This window comes from Cricetulus griseus, chromosome 6 (genome assembly GCF_003668045.3).
Source record: "Cricetulus griseus strain 17A/GY chromosome 6, alternate assembly CriGri-PICRH-1.0, whole genome shotgun sequence".
NCBI classification, from domain to species: Eukaryota; Metazoa; Chordata; class Mammalia; order Rodentia; family Cricetidae; genus Cricetulus; species Cricetulus griseus.
In genome coordinates, this window is record NC_048599.1 from 135,662,710 (window position 1) to 135,681,057 (window position 18,348).

General features: G+C 44.5%; 1 protein-coding gene across 2 annotated transcripts in view; it reads left to right on the forward strand.

Moving 5' to 3' along the window:
* The first annotated feature begins 14,642 nt into the window (after nucleotides 1–14,642).
* Nucleotides 14,643–18,348, forward strand: part of Il1rn (interleukin 1 receptor antagonist) — a 4,368-nt gene continuing 662 nt past the window's right edge. Inside the window, exons 1-4 of one of the 2 annotated variants that reach the window (XM_027422781.2) lie at nucleotides 14,643–14,661; nucleotides 14,813–14,864; nucleotides 16,452–16,540; nucleotides 17,574–17,686. In XM_027422781.2, coding sequence (XP_027278582.1) covers nucleotides 14,643–14,661; nucleotides 14,813–14,864; nucleotides 16,452–16,540; nucleotides 17,574–17,686 — 273 coding nt within the window. Of the gene's footprint in view, nucleotides 14,662–14,745; nucleotides 14,865–16,451; nucleotides 16,541–17,573; nucleotides 17,687–18,348 lie in introns of those variants that run through there. The other variant, XM_027422780.2, reaches the window with a different exon arrangement.

The following is an 18,348-nucleotide window of genomic DNA, read 5'->3' on the forward strand; positions in this document are numbered from 1 at the left end:
ATGCAATGACCCATAGTCAAGCACTGGGCCGAGCTCCTGGAGTTCAGTTGAAGAGAGGGAGGAGGGATCATATGAGCAAGGGGGTGGGGTTCAAGATCATGATTGGGAAAAGCACAGAGACAGCTGACCTGAGCTAGTGGTCCCATAGACTCCAAACCTTCCAGGCTATTGCCAAAGTTCTTGGTTGCCCTGTAGAATTTTGTTTGTTTGTTTTTTGTTTTTCGAGACAGGATTTCTCTGTGTAGCTTTGGAGCCTATCCTGGCACATGCTCTGGAGGCCAGGCTGGCCTCGAACTCCCAGAGATCTGCCTGCCTCTGCCTCCAACGCCTGGCTTCAAACCGATTTTCAAAGAAAAATGAAACTCACTTCTTATCTCTCTGTCTGCACAAAACTCAACTCCAGATGAGTCCAAGATGTCAACATAAAACTAGATACCTTGAGTCTGATAGAGTATGAAGTAGAAAAGATGCCTACTATTGCTAGGCATCTTAACTGGGGTCATCCTTGTGATTCCTGGGAATTCATTGGTATAGGAAAGGACTTTGTGAACAGGACTCTGATTATATAGGCACTAATATCTTTAGAAGTGTTCTCCCCATGGCCAAGCGTATCCAGATATCTAGAATCCCCAAGATCATAAGCACCAGTGATCCCCATTTTTGCCAGTGTTTCTTAGTGCTGGGACACTGGACTTCAGGCATCTTAGCTGTTCTCAGCATCCTATACCAGAACAGTGGTCTCTTCAAAGCTTCAGAACCTTGTGTCATGGGCCTGGAAGACAGTTCTAGGGTGGACAATGGGAGGCCAATGTCCCCATATGTGGTCCCTCCCCAGATATCTAGGCTTAGGCTACCAGAGAACTCTTCAGGCTTGAGTGTTTATCAAACTGTAATGGCTGGAAGCCTAGTTTACTATTGACCAACTTCAGTGTATACTAGGCCTTGGCTTCCTGCTGATGTAGACTCACTTTCCAGTTCAAACCTGTGGTCACTTTAGCTGAGACTGTCTAATCCTCCTCCTGTACCTTCATAAAACAGGTCCTAGAAATCTTTGTGGGTATCAGAAGCCATGGATACCAAGCCTCATATAAATTAACAAAGTTCCATAAAACTTAGGGTGTCTTCCTTTAAATCCTATATACTTTAAACCCTCTCTAGATATGTAATACTTTGAATGCAACATAAATGTTACATACACAGATAGTTATTGCATATTACTTAGAGAATGATGACAAAAAAATCAGTATGGAAGTGTGTGCGGTGGGTGGTATGGGTGTATGTGGTCTGTGTGTGTGTGTGTGTGTGTGTGTGTGTGTGTGTGTGTGTGTGTGTGTCTGTGTGTGTGTGTCTGTGTGTGTGTGTGTGTGTGTTCATTTGTGTAATTTCAAGCATGTACACAATGGCACACATGTGGAGGTCAGAAGACAATCTTGGGTGATGTTCTTTGCCTTACAACCCATTTTTTGAGACACTGTCTCTTGTGTTTGCCACTGTGTGTGCCAGGCCAGCTGGCCAGCAAGCATTTGGGTGATTCTCCTGTCTCTGCCTCCCAATTACAACAATAGATGGGTGCTGGGATTATAGGTGTGCATTACTGTATCCAATTTTATGTGTTATCTGGGGATCCAAACTCAGGTTCTCATGCTTACACAGCAAGCACTTTAGTGACTGAGCCATCTCTCTAGCCCCCAGAGACAATTAAAAAATATTTCTGACCCATAGTTGGTTGAATCTACAAGTGAAGATCCTGTTTCCACAAAGGGCCAACTGTAGTCAATGCTTACTCTGTTCTGTTCTAAGACCTTACGTGTGTCATTTCGGTCTTCCTCACAACTGGAGCCCACAATGAGGTGACAAGAGTCTGACCTTCCTCTTCCAGATCTTACCAAAGTCACCAAGATACAGTTGACCAGGTTGAGATTTGAACCTCTGAGTGCCAGAGCCTGTCTCACCATGTGACCCTTCTTGTCATAACAGATAGACACACCACACAGACAGCTTCCAGACTTCCCTTCTAGCCCAACTTCCCAGGTTTGCAAAGCTGGCATTTGTAGAGTTTCCAGATTTGCAAAGTTAGTTTCTGATTATTCACAAACACATGTTTCTCTACAAATGTTCCTTTCTAGCTCCTAGTCAAGGCTGAGAGACCTAGACTTTCTAACTGGGTAAGCCCAAGCTAACAAAAGCAGGAAGTAAGGGCCCCCTGGGAAGTCCCTGCGGTTAGGAGTGCCCAGGCAGGGATCCTTTCTCACCTCAGGGCCCCAATACCTCCTAGGCCTGGGTCAGGCCCAAAAGGGAGGCCCTGGGAACCAGTCCAGATCAATGCACAGTGAGGCAGAAAGCAAAGGACTCTGACCAGATCACTCAACCAAGTGAGAGTGAGCTGTCCCGCCCCATTAAAGAGACAGACTTGCAGGTGGAAGGATTGCAAGCAGCATTGCGTTCACCTGCCCTCTCCTTTGCGTTGGTATCAAGGCATTGCCTGGAGCAAGGCCTCCTTAAGAGTGCACAATTTATAAAACCATTTTATGGTCTGCATATCAGTCATCTTCCTAGCCAGTCAAGTCTAAGGCAGAGCAGGGAGTGTCGGGCCTGTTTTACTTTTATTTAAGTAAGAATGACATGGCCCGACTCTCTCAAATAGTCACTGCCATCCTGGAAATCAGCCCCAAGGATCTCTTGCTGCTGCTGTTCCCCACCTATCATCCAGGTGACACGAGGTGTCTACTTCCTGGTGGGAGGGCACAGAGGCACATAGGAGCCAGAACAGGTTGGTTCTGAATTGCAGAGGAGGAACAGGGCTCAAAGACTTGGGAACTTCCAGGGAAAGTTGAAAGAACACATCTGGCCTTCAGGACGGTCTTGACAATAGTCCAGCTGTGAAATGCAGGCAAATGGAAAACGGGTGAACACCCTAAGGAATGCTTCGACCCACACCTGGTGGTCTGCACAGTGCTCAAACCATACAGGTCCCAGCCCAAGTCCTTTTCCTTGCTGTTCCCTGTGATTCTAACATTCCCCAGCTCAATGCCACCTTTCTCAGAGAGGCCTTCCTGCTCCCTTTTCCTAAAATATCTGCCTGGGTCCATCAAAGGCACCTCATGCTCTTCATTTTTCCTGTAGCCCTTATCCCCACCCCATTAGAAATTAGCTTATTTTACTCATTTCACCCCCACGTTCTTCCATTAGAACACAAGTGGTCTTGTTTGGCTGGCCGCTAGTGCTTGTGAGACCACCCCACAGGCAGGAAGGACTAAGTCAAGATGCGTTTTGAATAATTTATGCATACATGATGGTCTGGTAACAGACAAAGGTCCCCCCCCCCCGCATATACCCAGCTCATTTCCCACATGTGACGATGGGCCGTCGGTAAGAACCAGTTTGACTTCTGCTAGCCTGAGTCACCCCTCTGGAAGCTGGGCCTGGCTTGGCATCAGTCATCATCGACCCACCCCCTAAGGCTGACTGGCCCCATGTGGGTGTATGGGAGGGACCAGCTCCCCCTCTTATTCTGCTTAGGTAGCTGGGAAGCAGGGGTGGTTCCACCCTGGGAGGGTCTGTGACACAGGTACTGCCCGGTGCTCCTTTATATGCAGTACGTCTTTCTGGAGTGAGGTGCTGGAAGACAGTGGAAGACCTTGTGTCCTGTTCTGCTCTCCAATGGATTCAGGTAAGCTCTTTGAGGTTATATTTATGTGTTTGAAAAATAAGGGAGGAATCATCTGCCACTACTGTTGGCCCAATGCTGGATGCCAAGTGCATGTAGCTCTAGGCTATCTGGAAGACCTGGCTGAAGGAAGGCCACAGCATCCCAGGAAACTATGTAGGCATGCTAGGGCAGACGGAGCATGTCCGTTATGAGAAAAGTCACTAGAGGTGTTGGCCATTCTCCACTGTTTATAGAAGCAGGAAATGGATGAAATGTCTATAAGATGGAAGGAAGACATGCAGGCTTAGTTAGTGAGAACTATTGATAGAAAGCAGCCTTTGTCCACAAGGCTGAAGTATGATGTGGACAGGTGGGGTCTGCAGAGAATTGGAGGATTGACACTGTAACTCCAAGAGATGTTTGTCACAGAGAATATAGGCTCAGTCACACACTAGTGGTAGACACTTCTTAAGGAAAAGCCAGATACTATCTGTCGTGCTCTGATTAAATATAAAAACAAGCCAACAAAATATAGGTTGCCATGTCTACCCAGAACATATTTGGTGCAAATAAGTCTTAGGATTTTGATCTGAAGGTTCAGTTTCTAATTTCAATTTAGCTCTTGCTGAGCCAACCACTCATCAGGGAAGGGGATGTCTTTCTACTCTTATTGTTAAGAAACAGCTAGCAAACCTTTGGTTGGACATAGATGCTTCCATAGTGCTTGCTACAAGTCAAGCACTTGGCAAACCTCTCAGGTGGCTTATGGGTGTAATACTCATAATGCCATATGAGGAAGGACCTTAGCGTTCACATTTTCATAAGAGGAAATAGATGGAGGAAGATTAAGTCATTTGCCCAAGGCCATGTAGCCAGTATTAAGGGAGAAGCTATTGTTGACTATGGATGAGTCTATCTCTAAACCACTGCTCTGTGCTGTAGGAACAGTGGCTGGGTGAGATCCCAGAGTGGAAATGCTTTGTTAGAAGAAGAGAAACACATCCTCTCCTTTGCCCCAGTGGGTGCCTTATCTCTTGTGGAAAGTATGACAATGTTAGGCTGTGCTCTTACATGTTTTCAAATGTTGTGAAGTAGAATGCTGGGGTCATTTTCAGAACCAGACAGAATCTTATTTTAAAATAGTTTACTCCCAAATATTTAACTGGCAAACACATAGGTGCTACATGCTGGTGAGCACGAATTGGGTTGAATTCCAGAATCAGTGCAGACAAGCCTAAGATGGACCCCACAGACCCTGGAAGAAGGAATCAGAAATGCCATCAAAAGCCAAAAAAAGTGATGGGAGGTTCCAACTGTGACCAAGCAGAGAACATGACTCTAAGAATTGAGAAGTTAAATGTGTGGTTTGATGGGGGAATGGGAGAGTGAGGACAGGAACAAGGATAAATAGATTTGCCTCTCTGGGTTTTTACTTTCTCTATGTCCAGGAAGTCTCACTACTTACCTCACAGGTGATGTTTCTAAAGACAGAAGGGATAAAGAGGAGGAGGAAGCAATGGTGGTGGAAAATATATGTCCTGTTTAGAACCTGCACTTGAAAACAGTTTTTAAAACTATTAGAAACTAAAATAAAATTATAGTTATTTAAAAACTAAATGTCAACATCTTAAGATGAGTGTCTTAACTTGAAATGAGTCAAAGGTGACATGATAGTTCTTTTGTTTACTGTGGTCTCTTCCTGGGTGAGAAACTCATTTGATTTTGTATACTTTCGAGTTATCTATTAGTCTGTCTGTCTCGTTCATCATCTATGAATTTTTCTGTTTAGATATCTAAACTACCTATCATCTATCTAAATGGATCATGCCTCTGCCAATAAAAAAGCTAAATTAGCAAGGGACGGTCATTAAGTCAATTGTGTTTGCAATTTGTGGCACTGCCCATTAGTTACAAGCTCATCTTAAGGGCTCACAATTTAGGGTGAGCAAAAGACTGAGGAGTTTACTGAGATACAGAATATAAAGTAATAAAACTAAACTAGTCTCTGACAATCCAAGGCATTTTGTCATCCTAGTCCACAGCCAGGTAAAACGGCTTTCATTATAGCCTATACAGGTTTGGAATCACTTTTTCCTTACATACCAAATGCTTTCCCATATTTTTTGAGCAATTACGAACTAACTAGTTACTCCATACATATGAGTTAGAGCCAAAAAAGAACAGCATAAGAATAAGGAGCGGTATTAACCCTGCAATGAAGCAAAGAAGGGAAACATCTATGGCCTCTTTAGCAAGACTGTAGTATGGGAAAGAATGAAAGAACAGAGTTCAAATCTTGTCTCAGACTGTGTCTAGAGCAGGTGTAGTCTTTCTGAGCCTTGAGTTTTGCTCTACAGAGTATCTGGGCACATCCTCAGCATGAAAGTGGTGCTATGGTATCTACCTTTCACGGAGGAGATTGGCATTAAGAGTGACACAAAATAGGGATCACTCAGTGACAGAGTATATTTGTGGTGGCTTGAATGAGAACTGTTCCCTATAATAGGCTTAAGCATTTGAAGATTTGGTCCCTAGTTGGTGGTGCTGTTTGGGGAAGTTTAGGATGTGCAGGCTTGCTGAAAGAAGAATGTTACTGTGGGCAGGAGAGTTTAAAGCCTCACTCTGCTTCTAGTTCATTTCTGCCTTGTGTCTGTGGTTGAAGATGTGGGCTTTTAACTGCCTGCTTCAGCCACCATGCTTCCCCTACACGATAGACTCTTATCCCCTCTGGAGCCATAAGATACTTTTTTTTCTTCCATAAGTTAATTTGGGTTATGGTATTTTGTCACTGCAACATAAAAGTGGCAAGTGCAGTAACAGAGACTAGGGTCCTGCAGATGACAGCACAGTTGTCCTCTCTCTCAGAATTCCTGTCCATATCCGTCATCTCTTGCCCTATGAAAGTTAATCTCCAAAGAAAAGAGTGAACACGTGTAGGTAGACTTTTTCTTCCCACCTGCCAGTTCCCAAATAACTGACACAGAGATTTAATATTACTTACAATGTTTAGCCAGTAGCTCAGGCTTATTACTAACTAGCTCTTACATTTTAAAGTAACCCATATTTCTTATTTACTCTCTGCCACGTGGCAGTACCTTTATTGGCATGGCATGTTCATCTCCTGCTCCCTCTTTGTCTGACTGGTGACTCTCTGATTCCACCCTTCTTCTCCCCAATGTCCTTAATTTGGTTGTCCCACCTATACTTCCTGCCTGGCTACCAGTCAATCACCTTTTTATTAAACAATCCTAGTGACAAATCTTCATAGTTTACAAAAGGATTATTCCACAGCAAACAGGTACCTCTGAAAACTTGATAATTATACAAATTATGACTTTCAGAGCCAATTACATATTACGCCAATCCATATTACACCCACACCCTGGAAGTAAAATCCACCTGGGAAGATTTGACTTCAGAAAGGATTCAGAGGAGACTTCCTATTTGGATTTGGGAAGAGAGTAAGCCTTTTGCAAAGCACTGCTTTACCATGATTGGTTTATGCCCTGCCTCCTGAATGACCTTTACTATCCAGGAGAGAAAAATGTCATCACCCTGACACTAGAAAGCTAGGTGCTGAAGCTTGAGTTGACATGGCCAGAACAGCTGTCTCCAAGCCTGACCTGCTTCCTGAGGGAGCTTCCAACAAACTTCTGGGACTTAGTAAAATGAGCTCAGATACATGACAGGGGTAGCTAGGAGCAGATGGATGAAGAAAACATCAGGCTGTATCGTGAGGTGGTGTGTGTGTGTGTGTGTGTGTGTGTGTGTGTGTGTGTGTGTGTGTTTCTATTTCTTCCCATATTAGTATATTTATACATGACTTGGAAAAAACAACTTTGGGCCATTATTTTAGTAAAAAAAAAAAAAAATAGCCAAGTTGGGACAATACTGCCACTACTGTGTGGTGTGCTCTCGTGCTTAGCCATTCAGGTGTTGGCTACAGGCTATGAGCTAGATGGTGCCGTTTCAAATCAGAGTGCCTACTTGTTCACCCAAAGCCAAATGCATGCATCTCACAAATAGCACCTTAGTGACTGACACAAGTGCAGCTCCCACAGGCAGAGTTCATGCTCACAGCAGGATTCGTTAAAGTTTTCTAGTCAAGGATGCAGGTGGAGTGAGGCGGCTAGAGAAGGAGTCTGCTAAGGTAACAATGGAGATGGTTTCTCTCTGGAAAGAAAAAAGGGCAGCCAGATGCTCCTGCCTCTGTGGGGCACTGGAGCTGGAAACACACTGTTGACAACTTCCTGTTCACTGACACGGTGTTGGTGGCTTTACATCATCCTTGGTGGGAGAACTTCAGCCACAACAACTGGGAAACCCTGTAAATAAAATTTACAGGGAGAGACAGAGCAGTTAAACGCAGCATCCTTCTGGCTTCCTCATCCCATTTCAAGTGTAATCTATCTTCTGAGCCAAGGACTATTTGAATAAAACAAGCCGGACAGTACTCTTTAAGACAGATCCTAGATCCTTGGAGTAGCCTTTCTCACATTCAGCTTTTCCATGACTTCTACTGACTCTACCCCTAAAAAGGGTGAGCGTGAGGGCTAATGCTGTCAATTTGGTAAGATTAGAATCACCTAGAAGACAAACCTCTGGGTCTGACTGTATGGGAGTTTGAAGATTGAAGATTTACCCATCTGTCTTAGTTAAGGTTTCTATTTCTGTGAAGAGACACCGTGACCACAGCAACTCTTATAAATAAAACATTTAATTGGGGTGGATTGCTTACAGTTTTAGAGGTCCAGTCCATTGTCATCATGACAGGGAGCATGGTGGCGTGCGGGCAGATGAGAGTGATACATTTTGCAGGCAACAGAAAGTCAACTGACAGTCACACTGAGGGGAACTTGAAAAAAAGAGACCTCAATGCCCACCCCCACAATAACACTCTTCCTCCAACAAAACCACACCTCCTAATAGTGCCACTCCTTTGGGGGGTCATTTTCTTTCAAACCACCACACCATCTGTGGCCAGTCCCAGCCTATGCTGGGCCTGGGACTCAATATAAGGAAAATGATGACCTGAGTGCTGGCAGTCATTGTTCCCAGCTTCCTAACTGTGGATGAATGTGACTGGCTACCTCACATGACTGCTGCCATGCACTCTCCACCATGACAGGCAAGCAAACTGTGATCAAAGCAAACCCCTCCTTCCTTAAGTTGCTTTAGTCAGGTGTTTAATCATAGAAATGAGAAGAGAAGGGAAAGGCAGGTGATATGTATTTTTACACGATCTTTTTGAACCTGTGACAGAGATTATAAGGAACCAGTGGGGTCTGGGAGGTGGAAGCTAGCTTTGGGGCTCTTTATCCCTGGGGCATCTACAAGCTTCCAAGTCTGCAGATTCACTGGGAGTATAGCTCAGTGGTGAAGCATGACTTTAGCATGTGAAAAGCCCCAGGTCAAATCTCTAGGGAACCTCTCTCTAAACTGAGGTTTTGTGGATTGGGGGAGGGGGGGCTTGGTTGGGAGAGCTCAGAACAAACTGGTTGAAATGTATGCATTGTGTTCTGCTCAGGAAAAGGGATCCTGATAAACCCCATGTAGTCTCGGTTTGATTCCTGAAGAGTTAGAAGTGAACCAAAAATAGAACAGCTCTCTCAAGTATCAAAGTCCACTTACAAATGAGCTAAAGTCTTATTTGGATCAGTGTTACCTGGGACTTCAGTGCTCTGGCCCAATTGCTCAGCAGGAGCAAAACGACCCATATCAGGATGACAATAACAGCATACACAGCCTTTAAAAAAAATCTCTACAGTTTAAAAATATACAGTATCCCTGCGTAAATATAAAAATGCAGACATGTTGTGTTAGTCAGTTCATATAATAAAATACCTGCTATAGTTAACTTATTGAGAGAAGGGATCTAGCTGGTTCACAGTTTTGGAGCAAGACTGGGAGGACTCGTTGCTTTGGTTTTTGTGAGTGTTCAAGATATCACTGCAGAGTACTCACCTCATCAGTCAGAATGGAAAGAATAAGAAAAAGACAGAGGAATGCCCTCCAAGAGTAAGCCTCCAGTGGCCTAAGGATCTCTGGCCTGTGCAGGGTCTACCATATCTCACTAGCGGCATTCTGGGAGTACTTAAACCAAATATTTGTGTAAGGCAGTTTGTGCTTTAAAGAAAATGGACAATAGGAGAAGATCTAGGAGAAATGCAAATAATGGGTTACCAGGGGCAGTCTTTAAAAGGCCCATGCAGGGATGAGAAGATGGCTCAGTTGGTAAAATGCTTGCTGCATGAGCGTGAGGATCTGAGTTCAGGGTCCCACTACCCAAGTTAAAACTGGATATCACTTGTGAACTTGTAACAGTAATACTGGGTAGGTGGAGGCAGGAGGATCTCTGTAGCTGAATCCATTCAGTGAGAGACCATGCTTCATAAAAACTAAAGCACAGAGTGATGGAGGAACCACTCAACAACAACCTCCCTCCCTCCCCTCCCTCTCTCTCTCCCTCTCTCTCTCTCTCCTTCTCTCTCTCTCACACACACACTCAAATACATAGGCCCAGGTATAATATTTCCAAAGGTTTAGAAGACAAGATGAAATTTTTGATAGAGAGCTACAAACTCTACAAAAAAAGGGGGGATGGGAATCAAGTGGTGGTTCTAGAACTGAGGAATATCATCAGCTGAAATTGAGAAACAGCGAAGAGTTATCAGAGACTTCCCATGTGGCCAGTGCTGTGATTAATACATTACAGGATTCATTCGTGAAGGTGGTCCCTCCTTGCAACCTGATGCAAAGGATTCCTAAGGCGCTGGTCCATGTGGGGGAACACTTTCGTTTATACCCTGCTGTGTCCTTAAAGCTACCTTTCACTGCCTATTGTCACACCCAGCATGTGCCTAGCTTGGGTTTTCTATCTCCCTGCCTCAATAGAGCCCTTTGAAGCTGTTGTCACCAGTGTGACCCAGTGTAGCACAAGGCTCAGCCAGAGCTAGAGCTCAGAGGGAAGTCACTAGGTTCTGTTTGTGTTGACATCCTTAAGCTTTGCTCAGGAAGCAGACTTTGGGCTGAGCCCCCAGAACTGAGAACAAAGCTGGGCAGACATAGATGGTGAGCAGAATTGCCAAGAACACCAACAATAACACCATAAGAAAACAATTGAGTGGAATTGAGGCTAGGAGGTGAGGAAAGAAAAAGAGCTTTTTCCTTCCTCTTCTTCCCCCTCTAGTGGGGAGATGTGCTCAGAATCACCACTGGAAATCCAAGAGCTTCATTCAGTACAGAAGGAAAGGGCCTGGATGAGTAACAGGGAGAGGAGGGCTTGTACATGCTTGCACATGCAGGACAGGGTTGTAGGAGTAGTAGGCACTGTGACTCATCTCTCCCGTTTTACCTGAGGTAGAGAAATGTGTGCAGTCACTACTGTTTGAGTAATCCCCACGTGCCAGAGCCCGGGTACAGTACATCATGTGAGAGTCTATTTAATTCTCATAGTGATCCATGACGTGGCTTCCTTTATTAGAACTGGTTCATGCGTAATGCAACTGAGATCTAGAGTGTCTGTTCACCTTGTCTGGGATAGTTCAGCTCAGAATGTGTGAGAGGATTTGAGACTCGGGGTCTGCCCAGGGACTCCTCTGCACACTCGGAAAGGATGTACTGCAGGCCTTTGGTGGAGGTGGGCATGGTCCAGGGAAGAAGGCACAGGTCAAGGAAGTCTGAGAGCCTAATGTTTCAGATCTCTAGAACTAATCTCTTTCTGTTTGAATTTGGGCCAAGGTCAGAGAAACATTTACCCAGCAGCCGTGATGTGGGTGCAATTTTGCTTGGACCACTTTCTGAGGGCAGAGGCTAGCACAAAGCTCCTCCATTCACCTTGGCAAGTCGCTTGCCTTCCTCAATCTTCAAGGATGCTTGAGATAACACTGACTTGTTCTTTTAACAAAAGTTCACCAGTTTGTTAAAAGTTGGCTATTTTGGACATTTATTTTCGTTAAGAAGTCCATAGTTTTTCATTGGTTGTTATGTTAGTAGCTGCCAAAAAGCTTGGGTTTGCAAAACAAAAAAACAAAACAAAACAAAACAAAAAAATCTGTAAAAGCCTGAAAATGAAATGGGAAAAAAAAAGATAGTACAGAAAATTACATAGTAAGAAACAGACAAAATATTTACAGTTTACTGACATTCTTGTATACCATATATAGAAATCACAGCATTTGTAAATATAATGATATTTACAGAAAAATGATGTTCAAGTATTTGTGCCTCAGTTCAACTACATAGCATTTTGGAAACTGTTATTTTTTTTGTCAAATTGTCTTGTATTTCTTGTGTTATTTTTGTTTTCCTATGAATGCATAATTAATTAAAATTTTGAATACGTTTAAGGCATAAGATTAATATCTTGATAAATATTATAAAATTGTCACCACAGTCAGGCTAATTAGCATATCTACCTCCTCATCTAGTCACAATTTTCTTTCCCCTTCCTTCTTCTTCCCTCGTTTTCTCCTTCTGACTCTCTTATTTCCCTTTTCCTTTCCTTTCCATCGAAAGGAAAGAGACCATGAGACTACTTAGCAACCATTCTCAGCAGGTTCCCACGTACAGTAAGTACCACTGTCATTACCATATGACCCATAGATATCCAGAGATCACTCCTCTCATCAACTTGGCTTATGTCAGATTTCTGGGGCAGCGTAGAGACAGAAGGGAGAGAGGCGCCTGACCTTCAGCTGATGCAACTGTGCTTGTTAGCACAGGGGACAGCCTCTCTCCCTGGGAAATTAAGGGATCTACCAGGAGGAAAAGGTGCTGTACCCTCTGGGGGGGGAGGGGGGAGGTGAGGAGCCTGGGAATGAGGAAATTGTTCCAGCTGTAGTAGCCTACGTGTTGCTCCTGCAGTCTCTCCTTCCTGAAATTGTTTGCCCAAGGCCAGACAGACTATCCCTTCTGGAGTGACTGATGACAGTTGAACAAAGCCATCTCTGCTCTCCTAGGAATCCTGCTTTACACCCAGGCACTCCGTCAGCATGCTTCACTCCTATCCATTCCCTACCATCCATCCACGCCTCTGGCAACCATCAGCCTATTGCCTGCTTCTGAGTTTTAATGTGAATTTTATTAATATGTAAGATGCAGCATTTGTACAAATAAATAAATAAATAAATAAATAAATAAATAATAAGAGAGAGCCGGACAGCTTTCAGAAATACTGTAAGACAAGCATGATGGAACTTATGATAGTTGGGTACCAGCTACTTCCCTCTTTCAGCAGGTATGATGACAGCATTATGCACCTGGTGACTAATAAACCTTCCAGAAACCTCAAAGCTTAATTAATTCAGCAGTTTCTGGAAGTTGTAAATAACTAGGCAAGTTCATACCCATGCCCCTCCTTCAGCCAGCTTCACGAAAAAGCTTTTCAAAACAAAGAAATGAGCAAACAGAACATCCCCTGGGCCCTCAGAGGTAGATAGCATCTTTCTACAAGAACTCCAAAAGGATATGTACTTGCCATTTTCACTCTCAAAACTACCATCCAGAGTTATAGCAGCAAAAATGCTCCATTTGTTGGAAAAGAAGAGCAAGTTAAAGACTTGACATTTGCTCTGTAGCCTCTCCGTGAAAGATTTGAGCTCCCCTTTGGACACACCCTGGTTTCCTAAGTTGAAAATAAGGTCAAATGCTGCCAAGAAGTGGTGGTGCACACGCCTTTAATCCTAGCACTGAGGAGGCAGAGACAGGCAGATCTCTGTGAGTTCAAGGCCAGCCTGGCCTACAGAGCAAGTTCCAGGACAGCCAGGGCTATACTAAGAAACCCTGTCTTGAAAAACCAAAAAACAAGAAAAGAAGGTCAAATGCAGCAAGATCAATAGGTGAGGTAGGACGACCTGGTCACAGTAACTGGGTTTTTGGTCCCTTGCCATTAACAAGCCCTATGACCCTTCCTTTTATTAATCTTTCTGAGTGTCTTTCAGGGAGGCTGAGATAAAGTGAACACTATGCTCCAATCCAGCTCTGAAAATGCTACTTCTCCCTTGGGGGACACACAGCAACCCTTCCCCTTTCATAATGTAAAGCAGGAGGCTCCTTACCTTTCCCCAACTGTTTAGAAAATTGCATGAAAGGAAGTTAACGTTTATTAGCATCCACTTGGGACCAATACTTAAGTTCTTCTTCCCTTCTACCTTCAAGGAAGACTCGGTCCTCCTCATTCTGAGATTGAAGAGACATTAATAAGTGAAGTGACTTTCTCAAGGTCACATGGATGGCAATGACAAGTGGCAGAGAACGAGCCTGGATCTGTTGTTGTCCACATGCTTCATCCACTTTCCCCAGACCTCGATTCAGGAAGGAAATCACCCCTAAAAGCTCCCAACTTTCCAGATGTGGGATTGGGGAAGATGGCTGATTTTAAGTCATACCTTGGAAGGGACTCCTTTCTCTAGAGCAGGAGTCAGCAAACTTCTGTGCAACACGTGACCAGTCCTGTGTTTTGTAAATATGCTGTTAGAGCAGAGTTGAGTTTTCTGGCTTACATATTGTTTGTAGGTGCTTCTGCAGCATGGCAGCTGAGCTGAACGTTGTGTTGAGCTTGGATGGTCCACAAAACACCAAATATTTACTATCCGGTTCTGGACATAATGTTTATCCAGAGTCTGGCCAACTGTCCCTTCTCCAAAGAACACAGTAACAGTGACGTGAGACTGTCCTTTGTCCACCAGGCCCTATCACTTGCCTTCTGATGAAAAGGGACATGTCTGCTCACATCTGTTTTGTGGGAGGGAAAAATCAGCAAACAGGCTCAGAATACCTGTCATGCAAATGGGAGTGTCTGGTTTTCATCGTCCTCTTCTTCCCAGGAACACCATGAAGGGGAAATGGAGAGCTCAATTTTGGGGAAATTGCAAAGGGGGAGGGATCAGTTACAACACACTATTGCGACACTCAGCAGGGTTGAAAGTGACAACAGCCAGGGTTTCTCTTTTTGGAAATATGAGGGTTTTTCCGCTTCTGACAGTGGGACGGAATGACAGCAGTGCGGGCCGGTGAATGACTACTTTCTTTATAAGCAGCCACCCTGAGCCTGAAATGGCAGTCTGTAGTCTCTGCTGCCTTGCTGCGGCCTCAGGATGGAAATCTGCAGGGGACGGTATAGTCACCTAATCTCTCTCCTTCTCTTCCTTCTGTTTCATTCAGAGGCAGCCTGCCGCCCTTCTGGGAGAAGACCCTGCAAGATGCAAGCCTTCAGGTAAGTCTTCCCAAGACATAGGTCCAGGGCACTGGATCTGAGGGATGAGATAGAAAAAAATATAGATACTTGATTCAGGAACAGCTTGCTACATACGCAATCTTTAAGGAATATGTTTTTTAAAATGTTCCATGCAGTCAGCTGCACTCACTTTCCCAGACCCCAAGGTGTTCATTAAGTGATAAAAGAGAAAGCGGCCAGGAATGATGCTAGTTTTGGGATCTAGCAAAGAGGAATCTAGCTGCAGCTGGACACAGTCAAAGGCTCAGACCAACAGTCTATACCCTGTGTCTATGTTGACTTGGAAGATATGTCTCGTTGGAGTCCCCAGTTTCCTCATCTGTGACATGATACTGATTTAAGATATACCCCTTGTGTACCTTACCAGGTTGTGAAAATTAACTGATAATGTAACTGTGTTCTGAGACCTATGCTGTGAGAACTGTAAAGTGCCTGAAAAAAAAAGTGACTTAAGTTTGAAAATTGGATAGAGAGCCTAAGGAGATATATCATCAACCTTATGGTAAAAATGGCAGGCCTTTATTTTGATTGAAAAAAATAAAGAGATTGTTGGTGCATACAAGCTGTCCTTGATCCTTCCTGAGAATGAAGTCTGTGTTGAGTCACTTCCCCTTTGACACTGTCTGCTTTGGACCCACAGCTGGAGGCTGGGTCTCTGGATGGGAGTGCATGCGTCCATCCCAAGGAAAGTCTGTCCCACAGAGCCAGAGACATCCTCTTAGCAGCCCCAAGAGAGGTCCCCAGAGTCCTTTTAGCAAGGCTATTGCTTCCCTTCAGTTTGAAAGCTCAACATAGGAGCAAAGGCACAAATGCCCCTTCATATGCAGAGGACTTGATTTGTCCTGGACCCTGCCCTGAGCTCCTGGGCTGCTCCAAGCTACCCAAGGAGTCCATCAGCTCCCTGACAGGTAAAGAGATAACACACAGATTCAAGGTGATGTCACCAGGGCACTGTTGTCACATCTCACAGATGCCTCTCTCACAGCCAGGAAGCCCTTCACCAAGAAGACAGGGAGTGCCCAACAGGCTACTGAGTGAGCTAGAGAGGAAGCTGACAGCTGTCCCTGCCAGAGCCAGAGCAGGTGATTGTCAAGAGAAGGACAGGTTCTAGTTCCAGACTTCTGGGCCTAAGACTCGGAGTACCTTGGATGTGATGTAGTGTAACTCTTGAACTTATAATACTATGATGTAGCCACTAGTTTCAAGTGGCCATTTAAAGTTACACATAAATGCCTGAAAACAGAAGTACCTATTGAGTAGGGTGAATATAGGATGTGTTTGCATTGCCTAAGATTCTATCAGATGGTGATGCTCTAAAGAAAATTCTGCTGAAGTGGTGGGTGTCTATGCTGGGATTCTGGGGTAAGGAGAAAGAAGAGGTTTCTGTTCACCAGCTGTGAGAGACGGACCCATCTCTTATGTAGTATTGGCTTGCACCTTCTCGTCTGCATTATGAACTCTCTAAGGACCACACTTCCAGCAGATCTAGAAGTATATTAGATGATGCTGAGGAACTAGCACATGGTACTGTACTGCCTACTACAGCTAGGCCATTTTGCTTTCCAGAATCTGGGATATTAACCAGAAGACTTTCTACCTGAGGAACAACCAACTCATTGCTGGCTACTTACAAGGACCAAATACTAAATTAGAAGGTAAGTGGATAACAGGGAAGCTAGTGTAATATGGCCATGGGGTCACTTTGCCCTGCTCCTCCAGCTGTAGGTGGGATGTCCTCATTTCCATTGGTTTGGAATGAGAGATGTGACCACCAGAGGGTACACATGGGAGTGGCTTAAAGAGTGGGAAAAGGTAGAGCCTAAGTCACAATGCCCCAGGGACACAACTAGGGGGAACGGGGGCCAAGAGTCACAGCTGCACTTCCTTGGTCCTTCTGTGCTGGTAGACCACCTGTGTTCCTGTGTTATTCAAACTCTAGCCTCACCCTAGGCCAATACACCATGTACATGGCTGAATGACATTCTTTATTGTGGACACTACCCTCAGTGTGTACCCATCTACACTTGGGACAAAGCTAGGTGAGCTCAAAAGAGCATCACTCACAGATTCTCCGGTTTTTCTTTTAGAAAAATGAAGGCACTGAGTTAGCAGAATTCGAATTTCCCTTAACACTGGAGTTTAAAGTTTTCACATCTCTGTTTTTGATAGAAAGAGGCATTGCCCGTATCTCCTCAATATTCCTCAAGCCATTTCTCTGCTTTCCTGTCTTATTCAGCAATTACAAGACTGACTTTTCCTGTCTTTCTAGTAATCTAGCAGTTCTCCCATGAACATGCTCAAGTATAAGGAGGCTGGGTTTGCTACTGTTACCCCGTAGCAGGTGGGAAAGGGGGCCTGCAAACCCATAGGCTTCCTGGAGCCTACCCATGGGCCTTGTTAGCTTTTTGCCCCTGTCTATTAACAGCATGTCTATAGACCAGGAGGACAGGCTTCCTGGAGAAAGTAAGAGAAGATTGGGAACAGTGTGGAGCAGAGTCTGGGAGGCTGATCCTTAGGGTTAACTAGGTAGAGTGTTTGGTTGGATCTCTGGTGTGGAGGCAGACTAAAAAGATAGATCCATCCTGACCTCAAAATTCTAGTTTAAAAGGAGGTAGAAAATACCCACAGGCTCTCCCTCACCCTGCCTCCTCATCTCTCTTTCTGACCCCATCCTCTGCTCTTCTCCAGAAAAGATAGACATGGTGACCACTGACCTTCACAGTGTGTTCTTGGGGATCCACGGGGGGAAGCTGTGCCTGTCTTGTGTCAAGTCTGGAGATGGTATCAAGCTCCAGTTGGAGGTAAGAATCTGGTTTAGTTATCAAAGCATCATAAAACCCAATGGCTTATAACAACCACAGTGGTTCTCATGACTCTAAGTGTGTACGTGCATGAGTGCGGCACTTTGTTCCTCAGAGAGCAGTATCCTGGGGTCACTCCTCAAGTAATTTCCACAATGTTCTTGTTGTTACTGGATGTCCTCCTGAGGTGGTTTCTCAACCTCTAAGCCTTCATTTCTGTAACTCAGGCAGTAAATACTCTAAGCTTCCTTGTAGCATGATGGCCAACTTCTATGAGAGATTATTCTGGAAAGATGGGCCTCAATGTGAAAGTGCTTATTAAACTTGGACTTACATGAGTCTATTGGCAAAAGCCTGTTACATAGTTAATATGGACTCATTGTAGAAAGGTACCACACAGACACAAGAGTTCAAACTCTAGAAGGCGACATTTTTCATGAAGGACCACCTCTATGACACTATCACCCCTGGGTCTTGTGCTGGGCCTCCTAACCCACTTGCACCTACCTTCTTTTAGCAAGACCATGTACTTCCAATCATTATGTATGCTACTAGTTGACATCCCACAAAGAACTGTATCACTTCTTGACCTATCCAATAGTAATGAGCTGTTCTTGAGGCTAGCTGGACAAACTTTTAACCCAACTACAAGTAGTCACAAC